Source organism: Colias philodice, chromosome 28 (assembly GCF_061535455.1).
Source record: "Colias philodice isolate Cphi_HAF_F1 chromosome 28, ilColPhil1 Martin Lab GWU primary, whole genome shotgun sequence".
Taxonomy (NCBI): domain Eukaryota; kingdom Metazoa; phylum Arthropoda; class Insecta; order Lepidoptera; family Pieridae; genus Colias; species Colias philodice.
In genome coordinates, this window is record NC_143113.1 from 5,554,355 (window position 1) to 5,571,780 (window position 17,426).

Consider the following 17,426-nt stretch of genomic DNA (forward strand, 5'->3'; position numbering starts at 1 on the left):
CCGTGCGACTCGACTACAAAATAATAGTTTAAATTTCATATAAATGTTATAAAAACAATATAATTAAGAACAATGTGAATTGACACACCCGAATTGCTAAAGGTCGTACAGTTACGAATTTTTGTAATAATTATTATGTTTATTTACAAATCGTCGAGATTCACAACGCGTTTGTCGTGAGAGAATAGATAGTGTAGTGTGGATACGACTAATATTATAAATGCGAAAGTTTGTGAATGGATATAGGTGTATGTGTATGTATGTTTGTTACTCTTTCACGCAAATACTGCTGAACCGATGACAATGAAATTTAGCACATGTATAGAGGGTAACTTGGATTAACACATAGGATAGGTTTTAACCTGGAAATCCCACAGGATCGGAAACTATGCAGGTTTTTTTTGTAAACGCGCGCAAAGCCGCGGGCGGAAGTCTAGTAGATTATAAAATGGTATTGACTTGGAGTGATCTATTTTAATTTAAGCAATTTAAGCATTTTGGTTTTGTTTATTTTATTTGGTTGTAAATTTGATTTATATTTATTCAATGTTACATTCAAGTACTAATTTTAAGATTTAATTATGTCTATGTAAATCCTAAATAAAGAACTTCTTTATGTATTAGACATGAATTAATGCATTGGTTTTGTCATTTAATTAATAAATATTTTATCCATATATAATATTTAACATTAGACAAAACTTCTAAAACTGAGATAATCCTAACTCTACATAGAGATCGAATTCCGTTCAGATGTTTAGAAGTAACAGTGGAATAAAGAAACACATACATGTAAACTGCTGATATCAGTTTTATGTTATACTGTAAAAGAGAGTATTTTTAAAAGATTAACATGTTTATCACGTGTCACAAGTATCAAGTAAATTATGAATTGTTTTATTTTAGGGCCGATTTTTCAATGCTTGGATAAAACTTATCCGTCCAATAAAGTATTACACGATAATATTAAAATGTCACGTAAACTGTCAAATACGGGCAATTAGAATACGTTTTTAAAATGGTAATTTTATACATTATTCGATGAAAAAGTTTTAACCAAGCATTGAAAAATCGGCCCTTATTGTAATATTTTTATTAATTGTATTAATACTATTTTCAACTATCTAGCTTCTGCTGAAAAAATGACTCGAAACTGGAACTGTTTGAAGTCTTTCTGAAGAATTTCCAATACATTAAAATTTTTCAAAATGTAACAGAATATTAAACGAAAAATATGCTTTTAGTACTGCCAACTTGAAATTACTATACCTAAATCCACTTTTTGTTGAATATCAAACCAAGATATTATATTATAATAAAAAATAAATAAAGCCATGTCCACACAAATCGAGCAATGATTATAAAACATGTAAGTGTAGTACACAATAGTTCAGTTGTATTCTAGTTGTACCGGAGTGTGGTGTGTACTGTGCATAACGTATGTATATCTTTTTATTGATTATAGATTAAAAATTAAAAAATATTTATTGTTATCGAAAAATAAGGAGTCCAATTTGAAAAGCTTGTAAAAAATTTAATCGACTCATAGACTATTATAGATTAAAAATAAAAAAAAATTGTAGTCTGGTATCGAAAAATTTGGTGTTATCATTCTAAGAACGTAATCATTTATTTTAAAAACGTTATACATACACACTATGTATATTACTTATAGATAAAAAATAAATAACAACATGTATGTATAATCTGGTTTTGAAAATTTGGTTTTCTAATTTAAAAATCGTAGTTTATTTTTCGTGTTGTAACATTTTTTTTTATTAAATATTAAAATAATTGACATATAATAAAAATATACTTGCATGGGGTAAAAAGAAGCCTTAAAAATGATATCAATTACGAAGCTTAACCCATCTTTGATTAGATACTTAATTACTTATCCTTTAATCTGATTAATTGAATACTTAAACTTTGAACTTAACTAAATCGGTGTTAAATGTTAAAAATATGTAATGACGATTCAAAAGAGCTTCTAGAAGAAGTCTAATTGAATAAATAAATGTTTGAATATTATCGCCGGACTGTGAATATTGAATATTTTTTTTGCCTCTTTTTTATTTTTTATCACACTTTTATAAGGTTCACCTGTATTTTTGTATGTAATCGACTCCTGTAGAGTCAGATTTAATTCATACATTGCACATCTACGAAGTGGCGGTCATAATACAATAATTTCAAGAGTTTATCTTAATCGTTTTTTAGTTATTTTAACGATATTTAATAAGAACTTAAATGTATTTATCCCATGCTTCAAGTTAGATCGAAGTTAATAGGTACCTTGTATTTTTTATTTATATGATTCTTGACAGTAAACTTTTAAATATTCAACTACTAGCTGTCCCAGCATATGTTGTACTGCTCAACTGCCCTTTTTATGTTTTCTTTCGATACGATACACTTTGGAGAGTGCGCTGCGGAACTGCACGATCTCGTTCCGCCATCCCCGTTCTTCTATCGATCGTCGAGGCGCACAGACTCTAGGTATCGCCATATGGAGGACGTTCCATGTACCCGGACTAAGCGGTTTGGTTCCACATTCTTTATCCGAACCGCGAGGGACTGGAACATGCTTCCTGAGTCTGTGTTCCCCGACGAGTACAATATGGGGGTCTTCAAGCGTAGAGTGAACAGGTACCTTCTAGGGAAGCGCGTTCCATCTTAGACCACATCTCAGCTTAACATCAGGCGAGATTGTGGTCAAGCGCTTCCCTATTACCAATTAAAAAAAAAATACGAACCTTCCTAGTGCCTAATAATTAGCCAAATTTGTAGAGCCATTCTCGCTTAGCAACACAACAACAACAACAATCAAGTTTCTTCTTTTGAACATTTTTTACTGTAAAGCAGGCGAATTGGTAGAGCCGTTCTCGAGGTTTACGCTTAGCAACACTCATGGCGATTCATTTTATTATATAGAAGATGGAAGAACAATCAAGTTTCTTCTTTTGACCTATTTTTTACCGAAAAGCTGTATCATCTACATAATATAATTAGGACATTGTTTATATGCCAAGGTTATAAAAATAACAATTCTGACTGAAGTGCACAAAAAGTACTGCATTTATGAACGTATGTAAATCATGTTAATTATTTGATTAATTCGCTAAAATTTTGTTCTTTAATTACTCTGTTTTAGCTGTTATGATTTTTTTTCAGCGTGAGATGTGAGATTGTTTATACCATAATAACATCGAAAAAAGGCTATTTTTCTTCGTTTTTTTAATTGTATAATTACAAGGTAAAATTTGGACTTTTAACTATATATTGGATTATTTTTCCGACCCAAATATCGACCAATAGAATTGCACCATTCGACGTCACGTGGTACAACCTACATGGTATTATACTGATAATTTTTTGAAAATTTTCTCTGGTAGTTGACGTCAAACTGACAGGTTCAATTCAATTGTGAAATTATTGGCCGACATTTGGGACGGAAAAATAATCTCCCGAATACCACACGAGCTTCAAAATTATCTGGCATTTCCCTCAAGGTTCCCTGCAAACAAATAAAGTCGTCAAGTTTTTCAGGAAAAATCACTCGCGCTTCGCGCTCGTGATTTTTTAACCTTGACCAAAAACTTGACTCCTTCATTTGTTTGCAACGAACCTATCGGAAAATACCCGATAATTTTGAAGCTCTTGTATTATAAGTGATAATTCAACTGACCGGTTGGCTTGGGTGGTAGTGGCCCTGCCTTCCAAGCCAGAGTATGATTCGATTCCGACCCTGGGCAAATATTTGTGTGATGAACGTCGATATTTGCTCTTAGTCTGGGTGTTAATTATCTACGTATGTATTTATAATTATATATGTATGATTATCAGCAATATTAAAAAATATATATCCTCTGGTCCCTAGACAAGAAAATTTCATATTCTTTGCTACAGACTAACATAGACTTACCTAACCTATTTTTAAATTATGTATTCACTTATAATGGTATTCGGGGGATTATTTTTCCCAAATGTCGGCCAATAATTTCACAATTGAATTCAACCTGACAGTTTGACGTCAACTACCAGAGAAAATTTAGGTTGTACCACGTGACGTCGAATGGTGCAATTCTATTGGTCGATATTTGGGTCGGAAAAAGAATCCTAATTAAATGCAACACAAAAAGAAAGCCTAAATATATTTGACACTAAGTTACATAAAGATATTTGAATATACGTAACTAGGAAATATCGCTAGGAAGTGAAAATCACGCGAACACGAGAGAACCCGAGTGCAAAATGTAGCTCAATTAATTTAAATTATACGTAATTATTTTGTGGTATGTGTATAATGTCGGAAATAAATATGTCAAATACATTTTTATAATAGTTCTGAATTGTTGTATAGTCTGTGAAAGTTTCGGTTCTTAACCCCGTAGAGAGGATTTTTAGAGCTGTCAATAATCTATACTAATATTATATAGCTGAAGAGTTTGTTTGTTTGAACGCGCTAATCTCACGAAGTACTGAACCGATTTGAAAAATTCTTTCGGTGTTAGTTAGCCCATTTATCGAGGAAGGCTTAATATCATCACGCTTAGCCCAACAGCAGCGGAGCACAGCGGGTGAAACCGCGGGGGACAGCTAGTGAACAAATATAAAGACCAAAATATACTATTCAATATACCTACATAGTATTATAACCTTTAACCTCATTTTTGGAGTCAGTCAAAAATACAGGTATTGCGGTCTGTGGTCTAGACAATTGTTAAACCCTATACTTGATCTGTGATTACTAGATTATGTTACATTTGACAATAATATTTAATTTAGATCTGATAATTTCGTAAGATATTCTATTACTGCAATCCAAATTGATAAATATGTACAATTTATTTACAAAAATTATCTAAAGATTTACGGGACTGGAATAATCTATTGCCGTAATTAAAATTCATTTTATTTATTTATTGTAGGTATTTGGAAGATTTACAGGTGTTATTACATTTTTATTTTGAAGTGAAACTTCTTTAGGCGCGTTGTTATTGCGTGAAAGGGCAACAAACATACAAACTAACGACCTCAATGTAAATAAAATATCATAGAATGCACGCGATGAAAATAGCAATTACTTTATTAATAGAAGCGTAGTTATATTTTTGACTAGCTGCTCCGCGCGGTTTCTTCCCCGTGGCTCCACCCCTGTTGGTCGTAGCGTGATGATATATAGCCTATAACCTTCCTCGATAAATGGGCTATCTAACACCGAAAGAATTTTTCAAATCGGACCAGTAGTTCCCGAGATTAGCGCGTTCAAACAAACAACAAACAAACAAACAAACAAACTCTTCAGCTTTATAATATTAGTATAGATAATATGACGATGCCATCTATCTACGTCTATCTTCTTTATTATAAACTAGCTGTGCCACGCGGTTTCACCCGCATTGCTCCACTCTTGTTGGTCTTCCTGTACCTGACCAGTACTTCCTGAGATTAGCATATGTACAAACAAACAAACAAACTCTTCAGCTTTATTATATTATTATAGATGGGAAAGGTACATACCTACAATACATATAAAAACAAACATTTGTTTGTTACAATTTAACTCCAAAACTTCTCGACCTATTTTTATTAGCTTCACCTGTATGTTTGCATGTAATCGTCTCAATCTTTACCCACTTAAAACGGACAGATTTCATTCAAACTTTTTACTCTTATCAAAGATCGGTGACAATCTTATTAAGGGCTGATTTTTCAATCCTTGGTTAAAACTTATTCGTCGAATAATGTATAAAACTACCATTTTAAAAACGTATTCTAATTGCTCGTGTTTGACAGTTTGTGACATTTTAATATTATCGTGTAATACTTTATTGGACCGATAAGTTTTATCCAAGCATTGAAAAATCGGCCCTATAGCTAGTTTTTTTTTTTAAAGCGTGTTTTAAAGTTAATTTTCTATGTATATTAATACTTATAATATACCTAATATAGGTATACTGCGTATAGACTCGATTTTCCTTTTATTTTAACGTTTTAAACAGGCGGGAAACGAAATGTCATTTAAAGCCACAGATTATGTAAAGAAATCCCAAGCATTATTGATTGCCACAAACAAAAAGACATTAACGTGGAAATAATAGAAACTGCGTTTGCTAATAATTTCCTATTCGTGTGAAGTTAAGATACGTTTGACAATATGGTAGATTTTTTAGTTTAGAAATTTGACAGTGAATTTTATCAGTTCTACTATAAAATCTATACAGGGTGTCCCACTATTGGTATACTAAGCGCGAAGGGACTTGTAGTTTTGCATACACTGATTACGTAAAAAATACTTAAACAAAAAAAAATTATGTCAAATTTTTTTTGCTAAATTTTTCCTGAAAATCCATGTTTTCTTCTCTAGCTTCGCGCAGCCGGCATATACCGCTTCTCTAATGTGAGCATTTTGTCTATGAAAACATAATCTTAAACGATAGCTCACGTGCTGGCGGCAATGTTGGGCGGGTTGCTTGTTTAGGGGTGTACACATAGAGTTTTAAGAATTCATCTATTTGAAAAAAAAATGCGTCTGGAATTTTATAAGTATTTTTTACGTACTCCGCGTATGCAAAACTATAACCTACTTTGAGCTTAGTATACCAACAGTGGGACACCCTGTATATCTATATACAGGGTGGCCCAAAAAGTAGTGATGAACGGAAGCTGGGAGGTAGAGGACCTAGAGGGCTATCCGAATCACCCCCATGTATGTTATGCGATTTTTCGCATTTTCCGATGACGTTTTTTTCAATTTTTCATCTATCGCCGAGTACGATGAGATTTTTATTTATGGCGACGTGAATTATTGCGCTAGATGCTTGATTTTTTTTTGTGTGCTAAGCTGAAAGATAGGCCAATTCAGTATGGTAACATTTACTATCACATTGTTGGGTTTGAATCGATCAATCACGATTCGAACACACACAATTCGAAAAACATCTTAAAAACATAATCAAATTCAATTCTTTACCAACCTAGGTAATACCGCCGCATATAATAATCCATACTAATATTATAAATGCGAAAGTAACTCTGTCTGTCTGTCTGTTACTCAATCACGCCTAAACTACTGAACCAATTTGCATGAAATTTGGTATGGAGATATTTTGATACCCGAGAAAGGACATAGGCTACCTTTTATTGCGAAATATGTACCACGGGCGAAGCCGGGGCGGACCGCTAGTAGGTAATACAGACGGGAAAAATCTCTTGAGGAAAAATTATTATTTTAACAATGGAAATAGGTCTATTGTAAAAGCGATTTTCTTATTACGAGAAATTAAAATCTAGAAGGTAATTATAATTATTATTAGATAACAGTAATTTCAATATAATTGCATTTAATTAAAAATATGTCATGAGAATCAAATAATTAATCGCCTTGACTTGTAGAATAATTTCTGCGGTTATAAATTAATGGTTTTAGTATTTACTTGTGTTTGATTTAATGCGAGTATTATGCACTAGCTGTGCCTCGCGGTTTTACCCGCGTTGCTTTTCTCCTATTGGTCTTCGTGTGATGACATATAGCCTATAGCCTTCCTCGATAAATGGGCTATCTAACACCGAAAGAATTTTTCAAATTGGAGAAGTAGTTCCCGAGATTAGCGCTTTCAAACAAATAAACTCTTCAGCTTCAGCTTTATAATATTAGTATAGACCTTGATATTTATTTATTTATTTATTTATTCATTTATTAAAACATTCATTGTACTTACAGTTAAATTGGTCCATGGTATAGACTTAGAAATTTCTGCGCCGCGGCCGGCTAAATTATATAATTTACTAGCTTTCCGCCCGCGGCTTCACCCGCTTTGTCTCAAACCTAAAAAATAATATACTAATCATAATATACATAAAACCTTCCAATTAAAGCACTCTATTTATTAAAAAAAAACCGCATCAAAGTTCGTTGCGAAGTTTTAAAGATTTAAGCGCGTCACACACGGTGAAGATACTATAATATTTTATGTTAAGATTCTCTACTATAAAATGTTACAGTATCTTAAGGTATCCGGTATCAGCGTTCTGACCATCATTTTTCTTTTTGTCATTGCGTACTAAGACCCCTGTAGAACCGCCATCCTGTTACAAGTATTTTTATATTAGAGAATCTTAACATAAAATATTATAGGTAGTATCTTCACCGTGTGTGACGCGCTTTAAGCATACAAAGGGACATAGGGACAGAGAAAGCGACTTTGTTTTATACTATGTTCTACACCTTTTTAAATATAATATAACTAGCTTTCCGCCCGCGGCGTTTTCAGAGAAAACCCTGCATAGTTCCCTTTCCCGTGGGATTTCCGGGATAAAACCTATCCTATCTCTCAAGTTGGATCGAACTGCACATGGTGTGCGAATTTTATTATAATCGGTTCAGTGGTTTAGGAGTCCATTGAGGACAAACATTGTGAAACGAGATTTATATATATTAAGACTAGAGGTCCGCCCCAGCTTCGCCCGTGGTACCTGCACATGTTAACTATCCTATCTCTCAAGTTGGATCGAACTGCACATGGTGTGCGAATTTTATTATAATCGGTTAAGTGGTTTAGGAGTCCATTGAGGACAAACATTGTGACACGAGATTTATATATATTAAGATAGTATCTTCACTGTGTGTGACGCGCTTTAAGCATACAAAGGGACATAGGGACAGAGAAAGCGACTTTGTTTTATACTATGTAGTTCTAAACCTTTTTAAATGTAATATAATTATATTTTTTAAATAAAAATAAAATCCTTGACACCCATGCCTTGCTACAGTTTGCAATTTAACAACCGGGTCATAGATATTATCTAAATTCACACGGACACGGCTATCACTGCGGTAAGATCTGATCTGGTCAAGCGTGTGCCTGCTAGTGGGTTCCGTAACTTTAAGTACCTATTATTTGAAATTTTTGCGAAAAATATGGATAATTGTTTTTGTTTTAAATCATTTTGTAATGGGAAAAGTAAATGAAGAAGTATGTGTTCTAAATATACTTCAGTATCTACGGTTTTATTGTTTGTTGTTATTAAATGTTCGCTAGAGCTGAAGAGATTGTTTGTTTGATCGCGCTCATCTCAGGAACTACTGGTCCGATATGAAAAATTATTTCGGTGTTAGATAGCCCATTTTATCGTGGAAGGCTATATTAAATCATCACGCTAAGACCAACAGGAGCGGAGCAATGCGGGTAAAACCAGCACACAGCTTATTTATATTAGTCAGAAAAACTCAACATAGAGACGGTACGTTACGTTATTAGAAATAACATAAAAACAACTTTTAGTCGCTTGAGAAGTTTTAGTAACAAGTTAATAACTGCGTTAAAAACAACCGACTTCAAACTTGCACGTCTTGCAACATTTACAAATACAGACAAAAATGCTCATAAAATAAAAACTACTGGGCCTATCCGAATAAAATTTTTATGGGACCAATTCGACACCATCCCGCATCGAACAAAAAAAGAATCACGTAAATCGGTCCAGAAACCACGGAGTAATCGGTGTACATACATAAAAAAAAAAAAACATACCGGCCGAATTGATAACCTCCTCCTTTTTTTTGAAGTCGGTTAAAAATGTTACTAAATCAGGCAACAACTACAAAACAATTAGGATGAAATTCAGACGAATTAGCCTAGATTTAAAACTATTGTTTTAGAACGTAGAGCAACAAATTGGCTCTTTATTTGACTAATCCATACTAATATTATAAATGCGAAAGTAACTCTGTCTGTCTGTTACTCAATCACGCCTAAACTACTGAACCAATTTGCATGAAATTTGGTGTGGAGATATTTTGATACCTGAGAAAGGACATAGGCTACTTTTTATTGCGAAATATTATTTACCACGGGCGAAGCCGGGGCGGACCGCTAGTTAATAATATGAATATAATATGTAAGTATTTTGAACCTAGTTATAAATAGGAGTCTTTTTCATGACCTGTAATCCACGGGTTATTTTTCTATAAGCCAATTTTATTAATATCTTCCAACGAATAATAATTTATTTCGTTTTCAGTAACATATCATTATTTATTTATAACTAGCTGTGCCCCGTGATTTTACCCGCATTGCTCCACTCCTGTTGGTCTGAGCGTGATGATATAATATAGCCTATAGCCTTCTTTGATAAGTGGACTATCTAACACCGAACGAACTTTTCAATTCGGACCAGTAGTTCCTGAGATTAACGCGATCAAACAAAAAAAAATCTTCAGCTTTATAATATTAGTATAGATTGGTATAGACTAGCAGCTCGGTTCCACCTGGAGTTGCATTTTAATTTATGAGAATAATTCAAGAAAATAAAAAAACCATTGAAATCTGTTCAGTTGTTTTATAGTTTAATAGGTTTCCGCCCGCGGCTTCGCCCGCGTTTGCAAAGGAAAACCCGCATAGTTCCCGCTCCCGTGGGATTTCGGGATAAAAACTATCCTATGTGTTAATCCAAGTTACACTCTATATGTGTGCTTAATTTCATTGTAATCGGTTCAGTAGTTTTTACGTGAAAGAGTAACAAACATCCATACATCCATACATCCATACAAACTTTCGCCTTTATAATATACTAGCGACCCGCCCCGGCTTCGCACGGGTGCAATGCTGATACTAAATACACTACAAAATAACTGTGAACGTTGTATATAAAAACATAGCGGCCCGCTCCGGCTTCGCACCACCGCAAACGCAATTTTTAAATCTGTAATATCTTCGAAAATATTCACTTAAATCATACGGTGTAAAGGGCCATATAGATCTATATTAAATGAACAATATATTCAAGGTATTTAATTGGTTAAGGATTAATGCTGTATTGGTTAAAATCGCTTCGAAAATTAGCCATTATTTGTCGTAAAAAGTAAATGACCAAAAAAAGTTATTGTGGGTTATCCATAAGAGATAGACATATACCATCGCGGACTTTTCTGTAGACCTGTTCAATGTGTATAATACTTAGTACATTATTTTGATAAAACTCGTAGGGTTCAGCCTGCGTTTGCAATGTAAGCGGAAAATATGTAATTTTTTACGACATCACATTAGAAACCTCAAAAATAACAGTACTTCTCCGCTATTTAATGGATGTTATTATACATATAAACCTTCCTCTTGAATCACTCTATCTTTTAAAAAAAACCGCATCAAAATCCGTTGCGTAGTTTCAAAGATTTAAGCGTACAAAGGGACATAGGGACATAGGGATATAGGGACAGGGAAAGCGACTTTGTTTTATACTATGTAGTGATATTATTTATAATATATATTAGACTAGGTTTCCGCCCGCGGCTTCGCCCGCGGCTTCGCCCGCGCAGTCAAAGAAAAACCCGCATAGTTCCCGTTCCCGTGGGATTTCCGGGATTGCGTCATTTTCCCGGGATAAAAAGTAGCCTATGTCCTTTCTCGGGTATCAAAATATCTCCATACCAAATTTCATGAAAATTTGTTCAGTAGTTAAGGCGTGATTGAGTAACAGACAGACAGACAGAGTTACTTTCGCATGTATACCTAATACTAGCTTTCCGCCCGCGGCTTCGCCCGCGTTTTCAGAGAAAACCCGTTCCCGTAGGATTTCCAGGATAAAACCTATCCTATGTCCTTTCTCGGGTATCAAAATATATCTATACCAAATTTCATGCAAATTGGTTCAGTAGTTCAGGCGTGATTGAGTAACAAACAGACAGACAGAGTTACTTTCGCATTTATAATATTAGTATGGCTTATTCTAAGGTTAATTATGTAGTAGATAAACACAACCAACACTTTCATTTACCTGTATACAGGTCAATACAGGATAAAAAACACTTTATAATTAATACTGGTTTATTGTAGATATATTACACACTAGCTTTCCGCCCGCGGCTTCGCCCGCGTTTTCAGAGAAAAACCCGTTCCCGTAGGATTTCCGGGATAAAACCTATCCTATGTCCTTTCTCGGGTATCAAAATATCTCTATACCAAATTTCATGCAAATTGGTTCAGTAGTTCAGGCGTGATTGAGTAACAGACAGACAGACAGAGTTACTTTTGCATTTATAAGTAATATTAGTATGGATTACATTATGTAAAAAAACGGCCTTATAACAAAACAGCAAAATCTTCCAGACAAGCGTTTCTTCACATTCTTTATAAACATGATCTCATGTTCTCAATTTACCTACCATGTCATTTCGCGGTCATGACCAAAAAATGTCCCAAATTTTGACCCTGACACATATCCATTTCCGCTAGGCTAGCCAAACAATTCTACATGTTTTTATATAAAACCTATTTAGTCTCACAATTTTGCATAACGACACAAAACCATTGCCCATTGCGTTACAATTGTTTTAAACAATACACTGTCACATAATTAAAAATTGACTTTTAATTAGCCTTTTTATTATATTCTCATGGGCAATAATTCGTGTAATGGGCAAAGACATGGGATATGTATTGTGTATGTTTTAATATAGATTAACCTTCGTTATGCTATCATAATATAATATATAAATCTCGTGTCACAATGTTTGTCCTCAATGGACTCCTAAACCACTTAACCGTTTATAATAAAATTCGCACACCATGTGCAGTTCGATCCAACTTAAGAGATAGGATAGGTTTTATCCCGGAAATCCCACGGGAAAGGGATTAAGGATAAAGGGATTAAAGGTACCACGGGCGAAGCCGGGGCGGACCGCTAGTTTTTTATAGAAATTCCGTTTTGAGAGAAGTTTGAATATTATTATCATATTTAATTCAATTGAACTAATTATTCATTTATATACGGGTATATAATTTGTTTATACTGTACCTATATATTTATTTATACATATTCAATGGTAAAACAATACATTGAATTAAAAATAGGGCTGCTTCAGCTATGTATATGCTCGCTAAGACGATAAAAAAATCAAAACTTAATTTGGATACTTACTAAATTAAAATAAAACACATTAAACGATTATACATTTTATTGGACATTAGAAAAATAATTTTTATTTGTTTCAGATTCTTAAAAACACCGAAAAATGAAGCCATCACGATTTTGCAGTTTACAGGTCGGATCTGTAGGTGTACTAGCGCTATTTCTATACCTGATTGATTATTCTATAGCTGTAAGTATTATTTTATTACTAAATTTGAGGTAGAAATAATAAAAACAATTGATTAAAATCAACCTACTTTAAATTTCTTTACAGAACGATTTACGATTCACTTAACTAAATTTCAGTATTATATAATTGTGTTTACTTAGAAGTGAAAAGTTAATATTAAATTTAAATTAGACAAATCAATTATATAAGAAAAACTATTATTATCCTTCCTTATATTATAAATGCGAAAGTACAGACAGACAAATTAAAAAAAAAACCGATAAAAATACTATTTGAGTTTCATTTCTTACGTATATTTGCAATACTTTCCTAAGACTCGAGAATTGCATTAATTTCTTAGACACTGCCTTATGTACAATGGTTAAAACATCAGATCATACCGACACAAATAGCTGATCACCTTGTCCGTAAAGGAAATTAATTGGTGAAACAGATGCAACACTAGGGGGACACGGATAAACAGACATACAGATAATATACAAAAATACACGTGCCTTATTTAATAGCTTTCGTCAGGGAATAATCGTCAATCTTCATTAAGAATTAATAAGGGTTATTATTCTATTAAGTAATTAAATTAATTGGATCCTATGTAAACATAATTACGATTTTCTAATTAAATCTTCTGCTGGTAGAGAACAATGAAATTGTTCATATACTTACATACATTGTAATTAATATACATCATCATCACTATCTTCTTATATATAAAAATGAATCGCAAAATGTGTTGGTAAGCGCATAACTCGAGAACGGCTGAACCGATTTCGATAATTCTTTTTTTATTATATTCCTTGAAGTACGAGGATGGTTTTTATGTAGAGAAAACGTAAATATGTACCACGGGCGAAGCCGGGGCGGACCGCTAGTATAGTATAAAACAAAGTCGCTTTCTCTGTCCCTGTGTCCCTATGTATGCTTAAATCTTTAAAACTACGCAACGGATTTTGATTCGGTTTTTTTAATAGATAGAGAGATTCAATAGGAAGGTTTTATATAATTTATTATGTGTAGACAAAGCGGGCGAAGCCGCGGGCGGAAAGCTAGTTGTAATTATAAATAATCTATACATGCATATATTAAAGACATTCTTAATTCCTAACTAACATATCATTCTAAATGACTTTGATTACAAACTTAACTAAGTTTTCAATCTAGAATAGTGTAACCTTAATTATTTATATGGCAATTTAATAAACAATTTATAATTTTTTCAAGCAGCAACCTCAAACTAGAAAGCATTTTTGATGAAAACATTTACAAGCATTTATTAAGAGGTAGTCATTAAACTAATAAAAAATTCGAATTCTCACATAGAATTCCATACTTTTAATAATTATCTACACACAAAAATAATCTATTACAGTATCACTACATAGTATAAAACAAAGTGGCTTTCTCTGTCCCTCTATGTCTATGCTTAAATCTTAAACTACGCAACGGATTTTGATGCGTTTTTTTAAATAGATAGAGTAATTCTCGAGGAAATTTAAAGCTAATAAAAAAAGACGTGTGGCACTCGGGGACTGCCGCGGTAAAGCTATTGCATAGCATGCCTTCAAGCCACACCTCCGAGCTCGTCGGAATGGGGAGCGTGAGGTTTTTCGTTACGGAATTTCTCGATTCGGTCCCCGCGCTCAAGGCCCGCGTTAGAAGCTATGCAATAGCTTAAAAACTTTACATGTTTATCTACTAATCTACTTAAAATATTCCCTTTTCCAGTCCTTAGACGGTTACATACCAGGCGAAGACTATCCAGCATTCGAAGAGGTGCCAAACGGCTTGTCGTTCACCTGCGATGACAAGATACCTGGGTATTATGCTGACCCGGAAACACAGTGCCAAGTAAAACATAAATAAATATTTACATTATTTGTCTCTTCTTCTCTAAGATATATCTTATTAACATAAGTATTAAAAATATCTTTGGGATCTTATTATGTACGAAGAGACTATATAATATGAGCTTTGAATCTTGATTTAATGTTTGTTTGTTTGTTATGATGAACCTATCTACAGGATAGATATTCAAAATTACATAACAATGATCAATCTTTATGAGAAACATAGCCTATTTTCATCCCGTTTCAACTCTAGCGAAGCGAAGCCGGAGCAAACAGTACCTAAATCTATAACTTTTTTAAAGGATTTTCTATATTTATTATTTCTATTAATAATACATCCTACTTATAAATTACAAACTTGAAAGTACAATTATGTCTGAATGTCTGTTACTCTTTCATGCGAAACAGATCGGATCTTCATGTAATTTTGTTCAGAGATAGTCTGTATTACAAGATAGGCTATTATATCCAAGTACGGGTAAAGCCGCGGCTTGTAACTAGTATATTATATTCACAGGTATGGCATTGGTGCGTACCAACGATCGGTGGTAACATACAATACTCGTTCCTGTGTAACGCCGGTACTGTGTTCAACCAGAGGACGAGGGTCTGTGATTGGTTCTTTAATGTAAGTTTTTTATAAATTACTAGTACAATAGAAGTCTATTTCTGTCGATAATTAAGGCTGTTACATGGTAGCCAAAATTTCTACGGGTTTTCTACGGATCTTAAATTAACTTATTACGTATTCTAAAACTACATACCTATTATGTACTTGTACAGAAAGAGAAACAAAAATTGTAAATATTATAATCCGAAAAAGTTAGAAAAATTCTACAAAATTATCACTAGTTTTAAAATCAATTAAATTACATATTATTTTCCAGGTGGATTGTCCCAGCGCACCCGCTTTCTATGGAATTAACGAGGACCTGTACAAAGACGAGGCTGGAAACTTGATCGCTGGCAAAAAGTAGTATTAGCTTATAATGTTTAGTATTATGATAAGTTTCATAGTTACCACAATTTGCTCATCAAAGTTTAAAAATAAAACGCCTGACACAAATTATTAGCAATCACGCCGATCGTAATGATTGAGTTTATTTTCTGTCAGGCGCTAATAATTCCACATATTAACCCAACCACACTATTATTCATACAATTATTTATATATCACCCATATATCTATATAAGTATATTATTTACTAACAATTTATATATTTCAGGACATATAAAACTGACAATACATTCGACAAAAGACGACTATTAGCACGGCTTAGGCATAACGTTCGACAGAATAACACATTGACAACGTGAAAAACAAGTGACGACTAATTTACTAACCTGAATTTATTGGTACAATGATAATCTCATTCTGGCAACGTTATTATGGCGAGGGACTATTTCAACAATCCTTTTCGACAAATTGAAATAATTTGACAAAATTATTAATGACATAATTTTTGGGTTATATAGTTGGCTCGCTAAAATAGCTTTGTCGAATTATTATTGAACTCATTTCTCAATTGTCAAAGAAAGTAACGATAATTAATCTTTCTTTCGTTTTAAATAACACGAGAAAGCATTTTATTTTGAGTAGATTTGAATGTAAATTATAGAAATAGTTTGATAATTGTATATTCTGTAAATAACGATTTGAATGAATGTCTGTTTGTTTGTGTCAAAAACTACTGAACTGATTGTTGTGATGTTTTAATAACACCATGAAAATCATAGCTTATTTATATCAATCTCAAAACTTCTATGTAACTCTTTTTAATAAAACCATAACACGCAAGCTCTAGGCACAGATATTGGTATTCAATAGGTTTACTAATATGATTAACACACTAAACTGTAAACTCTTATCACATACTATCATCAGAAATTCATTAATAACACAAAATATTGTTAAATGAATACAAATCTAAATATATAAAGAATAAGTCTGTCGACGGAAAATGAAATTAAGCACTTTTCTTCATTTTAGTCTCGATGAGTAAAAAGGGGAAGGTTAATTTGTAACTAAAAACGAATGAAGCCGCAGGCAAAAAGCTAATTGTATTATAAATAACGTCAATACAAATATTATATCTCTTTGTGTGTATGTTCTGTGTGTGTTTTAATTGAGAAATATAAGATAATGTGAAATGATATTTTGGTGTATCAGTAACTTTATATTGTTATTTTTTTCATAAAATATTGTATAGAAGTATGTCTTGAAATATTTTTAAGTTCATAATATTTTTGAATACATATTGTATTTTTTTTATTTTAGATATTCATGAAATTATGTTAATATTGTACAGTTTTTTTACCCAGTTATTATATTTATATACTCTTATCTGTATAGTATATTTTCCTTAATATATATTATCTGTACTGTTAAAGAAATTGTGTTATAGATTGAAGCCAAAAGTTACCGGTTACCAAAATGAATTACTTTTTACTTTTATAAAATAAACATTGAATGAATATTA

The 17,426-nt window shown here is 32.8% G+C and overlaps 2 protein-coding genes across 4 annotated transcripts in view; both read left to right on the forward strand.

The window, feature by feature from the left end:
• Positions 1 to 17,426, forward strand: part of LOC149476386 (uncharacterized) — a 244,529-nt gene that overhangs the window by 141,579 nt on the left and 85,524 nt on the right. The gene's annotated exons all lie outside the window — the stretch shown is intronic.
• Positions 1,363 to 17,423, forward strand: LOC149476394 (U-scoloptoxin(01)-Cw1a-like). Of its 3 annotated transcripts, none has more exons than XM_089712363.1 (6): positions 1,363 to 1,438; positions 12,996 to 13,102; positions 14,825 to 14,947; positions 15,464 to 15,574; positions 15,834 to 15,919; positions 16,173 to 17,423. In XM_089712363.1, the coding sequence occupies exons 2-6, from the start codon at positions 13,016 to 13,018 to the stop codon at positions 16,261 to 16,263; spliced, it is 498 nt and encodes a 165-aa protein (XP_089568489.1). In that variant the 5' UTR covers positions 1,363 to 1,438; positions 12,996 to 13,015; the 3' UTR covers positions 16,264 to 17,423. The 3 variants fall into 3 exon arrangements, with proteins under 3 accessions (XP_089568489.1, XP_089568491.1, XP_089568490.1); XM_089712364.1 differs by having other exon boundaries at positions 1,387 to 1,442; XM_089712365.1 differs by having other exon boundaries at positions 15,834 to 17,423.